This window comes from Budorcas taxicolor, chromosome X (assembly GCF_023091745.1).
Source record: "Budorcas taxicolor isolate Tak-1 chromosome X, Takin1.1, whole genome shotgun sequence".
Taxonomy (NCBI): Eukaryota; Metazoa; Chordata; class Mammalia; order Artiodactyla; family Bovidae; genus Budorcas; species Budorcas taxicolor.
Genome location: NC_068935.1, coordinates 78,756,121 through 78,762,128, shown reverse-complemented (window position 1 = coordinate 78,762,128; position 6,008 = coordinate 78,756,121). Strand labels below are relative to the sequence as shown.

The 6,008-nt window shown below is 54.8% G+C and overlaps 1 protein-coding gene across 1 annotated transcript; it reads right to left on the bottom strand.

Moving 5' to 3' along the window:
* Positions 1–244: 244 nt before the first annotated feature.
* CXCR3 (C-X-C motif chemokine receptor 3) lies at positions 245–1,354 on the bottom strand. The gene has a single exon (XM_052662693.1). The coding sequence runs from the start codon at positions 1,352–1,354 to the stop codon at positions 245–247; it is 1,110 nt and encodes a 369-aa protein (XP_052518653.1).
* Between the last annotated feature and the right edge of the window lie 4,654 nt (positions 1,355–6,008).

Here is a 6,008-nt window from a genome sequence, read left to right as displayed (position 1 = left end):
GCAAGAGTTGGGAGGGTGGTGGGGTTCTGCACAGCCGAGGTAAGAAGGGCCTGAAGGCAGCCACCCCTGAAGCAGTGGGATGGGGCAGGGCGGCCACGGAGCAGTGATGGCAGAGCCCTCAGAGTCAGGAGGGTGGCTCCTTGGGAGACTAGGGCCACAGGGGACTCCCAGGAGTGTGTGCTGGGGAAGTGAGTGAGGGAACAGGCTGGAATGTGGCAGGGGGAGAGGGATCCCTATCCCAGCCTCACAGGCCTGAGTAGGAGGCCTCTGTGGTCTCAGACCAGGATGAATCTCGGCGGGAAGCTGACGGCTGCCGCTGGTGGCCCCTCTGGTCAGGGCAGCCCAGACGCATGAGTAGCACCCACATCCGCTCTCGGAACTTGACACCCACAAAGGCGTAGAGCAGCGGGTTGAGGCAGCAGTGCATGTAGCCCATGCCCGACGTGACTGACTTGGCTACGTCCACACGGCTCTCCCGGCCGCAGTTGCGGGCTAAGGCCCCCAGGTCCATGAGGGTGTCCACCAGCACCACCAGGTGGTAGGGGGTCCAGCAGAGGGCGAAGGCCACCACCACCACCACCACCAGCCGCATGGCTCTGAGCCGCCGCTGGCCCCTGGAGACCAGCAGCACAGCCAGGATGCGGGCGTAGCAATAGGCCATGACTAGCAGGGGCAGCAGGAAACCCGCGACCAGCTGCAGGATGCGCAGAGCCGTGCGGCCCTCCTGCGGGAAGTTGTACTGGCAGTGGGTGGCGTTGAGGCGGTTGTCATGGTGAGAGGACAGGAAGATGAAGTCTGGGAGCGCAAAGAGCAGACAGAGCCCCCAGACTGCCACACAGGTGAGGGCCACGCGAGCTGGGGGGCCCCGGCGGTAGAACTGGGTGGCGTGCACAATGCTCAGGTACCGATCGAAGCTGATGCAGGCCAGCAGGAGGGCCCCTGCATAGAAGTTGATGTTGAAGAGTGCACCCGCCACTTTGCAGAGGCCAGAGCCAAAGACCCACTGGATGGCTGCATCCACTGCCCAGAGAGGGAGTGTCAGCACCAGCAGTGCGTCGGCCACGGCCAAGTGCAGCAGAAAGGTGTCAGTGCTGCTCAGGGCCGCCCTCTGGCTCAGCAGCACGACTGCCACGACGCCGTTCCCCAGAAGCCCCAGCACAAAGAGGAGGCTGTAGAGGACGGGCAGGAAGGTGCGGTCGAAGTTGAGGCTGAAGTCTTGTGGGCAGGGTGGGGAAGTACAGCAGAAGTAGGTCTCATTTTCTCCGTAGTCATAGGAAGAGTTTTCCAGGAGGTAGGCAAACTCAGAGGCTTGGAATTCTTGGCGTTCACTCATCTGCGGAGGGAGGGAGGGCATAGAGCGTGTGAAGGCCTTGGAAGTTGTTCTTTTGAGTAGGAATTTGGGATGAACACACTACTGTATGTAAAACAGATAAATAACAAGGGCCTACCACACAGCACAGGGAACTAAGTAGCTTGTAGCTTATCTATAATGAAAAAGAATCTGAAAAAGAATACATACATATGTCTGCATAACTGAATCACTTTGCTGTATACCTGAAACCTTGTAAATCAACTATACTGCACTTCAACAAAAGTCACTCCTTGAAGATTTAGTCTGAGGAACCTTTCGTAAAGCAGCTGGGCTTCAGGCTGCCACTGTCCTGCGTTTCCTTCCAAACTGACCCCCCGAGCTCCATCTGCCCGGCCTGGGTGCTGGGCTGATAACTTCCCTTCTTAAAGCCTGCTTCTCTCTTTCCCTTCTGGGTCATCCCATCAGCACAGGGATTGTGAACCAGAGGGAGAGCTTCCCTTCTGTCCCGAACCCTCCCTGCCCCTTCTCTCCTTACCCTTTCTTCATGGCTTATGGTCCTCAGTTCCTGGCCACGCCTAGTTCCACCACCTTCCTCCCCAGGCACCTCCCCACAGTCCCCTCTCCCAGTCACTGGCCCTCCTGTTCCCTCCTCAGCCCTTGCCTTGGGACCCCAACTTCCTGCCCCCCATGGGGCACCTCTACAAATCACTGCTGCCCCCAACACAAGTTTCTGACCCTGTATTTCCCCTCCCCTACACCAAGGCTTGCCACCCACCAAGTTGGGTGGCTCCCCCACTAAGCTCTAGTAGAAATATTCCTTCTCCCCTTCTCCCACCTCCCCACAAACCATCCCAGAGCTGTGGGTCTCCCAGGTGCCAATTTAGTCCAGCACGGAAGATCAAAGTTCCAAGTCAGAGCTGAAGGGAGCACTGGGGGCCGTGAGGGGTGAGCCTCCACCTCATGCATTTTGCAGATGAGGCACCAAAGCCAGAAAGGGGAGGGACTTGCCTGTGGTCATTCGCAAGTCAGTGGCCAAGGTGGTTTCCGAATACCCCGTCCTGTGCTGCTTCTATGCAATCCCTGCATTCTGTACCTGTTCACCCAACCCTCTGGTGGCCCTGACTTCTGGGCCAGTCCTGACGGTCCCCTCATGTCCTAGACTCTCCACTCATAGCTGTGGTCTGGCCTGGTTGGGCAGCGGCACTTACCTCGGGGACCGTGGCTGGGCTGGTATGCTGGCTGCTGGGCCGTGTGCTGCCTGCCCCTCTGCTTTGGTGCTTGTGGTCGGGAACCTGCGCTACACAGAGGAAGTGAGGGTTTCACGCGGTTCTCAGCAGCAGCCTCTTCCATGGGGTATCTACACCAGACCTCCTTAGACCTAAGGCCACGGGGTCCCTACCCCACCATCCCCCTGGCCCAAGGTAGCTGCTCTGGGAGTTGGCCACAACCCTGGGACCAGAAAGGCTGGGGCAGCGGGGCATGGGCAGGTGCTTTGAGGAGAGAGGTCTGAGGGAAAAGCAGGTAGCTGACAGGGGCAGGGCAGCCCTGCTGCCAGGGGTAAGATCCGCTGCTCATCAGTCCTGGGCTGGAGTTCATCTCACATGACTGTAGACTGGGTTGCTAAATGTATTAACTGTATAAAGGAGATTAACCTTCTTAAAAACTGAAAATATTTGAGAGCAGTCCAACACACAAATTCTAGTCCTTCACCATTGCCCCTCCCCGCTAATCAACAGGAGCAAGGAACGGGAACTGCTAGTAATGAACTGGCCATGTGCTGGGGGTTGCTTCAGGCACTTTCTCTGACACTGCCTCATTCTAGCCACACAAGCCCCTTGTGTAGGCAGTATCCCCATGGCTAACCCGGAAACGGGAGAGGCCTTTGCCAGACACAGCAAGTAAGGGTAAGTGCTAGGATAGAACTCACAGTTGTCTGACTCTCCTATTACTCTGCCCTTACTCTGCCTCACACTGGCTTCGGTTGTTTTTGGATGGATAAACAGTGATGTATTCATGCAGGTGAGAACAGATGAACTAAAAGCTAGATACTTTAACATGGAGGCATCTAGAAAAGCCAATGGCCAACAGTGGAAGAAGCAAGTGATAGAAATCTGTGTATCGTTTGATACCACTTATGTAAATTTGAAAAACCACACACACAAAACAATACCGTCTTGTTTTGGATACAGCTGTTTGTTTTAGAAGGGTAAAGTAGGGAATGAACACACCGCAAATCCATGAGAGCAGTTGCTTCTAGGGCAGGAGAAGGGTTGGGGATCTCTTTTTTTAAGGAAAAGCTGTAAAAGCGTTTGTGGAGCAAAGCAGTCTCTTTGTAGCTGTGCACTGCAAAGGTTCCTCCCCCACCTCGCCTGGTGCCCCCTCCGCCCTCTTCTCCCCTCTCTGCTCTCATTAACAGAGGGGAGAGGTGGCCCTTTGCCTCTCCAAGCAGTTTCCTTTCTCCTCACAGATGAAAAGCAGAGAGAGGGAGGGAGAAGAGAGAGACTGAGACAGAGGCCATGGCTTTGGGGTCCAGTTTTCAGTCAGAATGTGTCACCTGAGACTCCAGGCTCAGGTCTGGAATTCAGCTCAAACTTTCTGACTAAACGCACACTTGGGAGGCAGCAAGGCCCTTCCCCACCTCCTGTGGTCAGAAGACATGACTTTTCTCTCTCTAAGCAGCTTGTCACTTGCAGGATCCAGGCCAGAGGGAACTAAGGGCTTGGAGGAGGTCAGGAGCAACACAGGTAGGGGAGCGTGGGAGGATTCCAGAAGCCTTGGCAGTTAGGAAAGACAGGACTTGGCAGGTGACGGCCTGCGGGTGGGGGCGGGGGAGCTGGGACCATGGTTTGCAATGCTATCCCATGAAGAGTTTCCATTCCCTGGGCTCCTATACATGATAGAAAGGAGGAAAACAAAGAACTCTGTTCAACGTAAAGGGAGTTCTTGTATTCTGCATTTATACCCTTCGCCTGCTTTTTGGTATCAGAAAGATCTTTTCTTTATGAATTGATGGTGACAATAGTTAACAGTTTTGGAAATATCTTGTGTTGGAAGAAGTTGACAACCTGATGTGGGTCTTCCAGACATGTTGGAGTGCAGAGGTCCCTGTGACATTTCAAAGTCTGTGGATCTCAGGTCTCCTTCCTGTGTCCTAGTCTCCTCATTTGCCACCTGGGGACCACTATCCCCACCTTCATGGGTTGCTGGAAAGGAAAAACAAGAGAAGTTCAGATAAGACCATTGGAAAGGGGCAGAGAGCTTTCTTTTCTGAGTTGGGCTATATCCTGAGAGGCTAGCCTGGGCTATGGGGCGGGCTGTTCCCGCTGCTCCCTGTGTGGCCAAGATGCAGTATGTGTGTGTGGGCTCATTTGCTCAGTTGTGTCCAATTTTTTTGTGACCTCATGGACTGCAGCCCACCAGGTTCCTCTATCCATGGAATTCTATAGGCAAGAATACTGGAGTGGGTAGCCACTCCCTTCCCCAGGGCATCTTCGCAACCCAGGGATTGAACCTGCTTCTCCTGCATTGGCAGGTGGATTCTTTACCACTACCACCACCCGAGAAGCCTGTGATGAGGTGGGAAGAATGGAAAAAATGCTGAATTTGTTTGGCTCCAGCTCTGACTGAGCCTTGTTCAAAGAGTGTGACCTTGGACCAATGACATAACAGTTTTGAGCTGGTCTCGGCAGGGTTGTTACACGATGATCTGAGATGACCAAGGCTGTGAGGCCCCTGCACAGGGTCAGCCATTAATAGAAGCAGAGCTGAGAATGTTGAGTGTGAGGGATACTGGCCACAAACCCTGAGGTGCTGGGAGCCCTTTCACATCAGGGACATGGTGGAGGATGGATCCTTCTGAAAGACTGCCCCTCGCCTTAACTGGGAGGGTTTGACCAGTCCTGGTCTAATCCTCTGGCTAAGCCATTATGTCACCTTAGAAGGATCATTTTCTGTCTCTACCTTGGTTCCCTCATTTGGAAAGTAGGGATAAAAATAGTAAACATATGTCAGGGCTGTTCTGTGAACTGTAAACAATACATGTGGCACAGAGTAACGTACCCAGTGAGCAGCAGTTTCCTCCCCTTCTAGTAACTTTCCAGATCAGCCCCTCCCAAGGCTGCAGAAGGTCAGATCTACAGTGGGCTGCTGCTGTCTCTCACAGCTCACATGCCTGAGAAATTGCCTGGGTCATGGTGCCAAGCCAAGTCCTCACCTGGCCCTCGAATTTGGCCCCTCGTGTCCCAAGAAGCCCCCAGACCAGGTCCCAAGCAGACCCAGTCCTGGGGAAGACCCACCTAGCCAGGGGCCTGCACCCTGAGTTCTGGTGGCTGTGCCCTTCTGCTTCTGGCCTTCTGAGCCGCCAGGGGGGAAGCTTGAGAAGGAAGTTACTCAGAGTGAAGCTGCTCCGGGCCCCACCTGTGGTCAAGGTGTGAAATGTGCACCTGTCTCTTCTCTGCCACCCCTCCCCCTGTTTTTTTTTTCTCTCTTTCACACCTCTGGGCTGTGGTTTGGGGAGCTGGGAGGCTCAAAGATCTGAGCCCTGGGCCTGGTCCCCCACAGGAAGGAGGGCCTCCACAGCTGTCTGTCAGGCCAGCCAGGGAAAGGGGCCACTTCCTCCTCCTCCCCCTCAGTGTCTGCTGTTTCACAGCCTCTCTCGCAGCTTCTCCGAGTGCCGCTGGAAGCCCGGCTCCCGAAG

Coding starts and splice junctions, on each gene's coding strand:
- CXCR3 (XM_052662693.1), bottom strand. CDS start 1,354: ATGCCCTCCCTCCCTCCGCAGATGAGTGAACGCCAAGAATTCCAAGCC.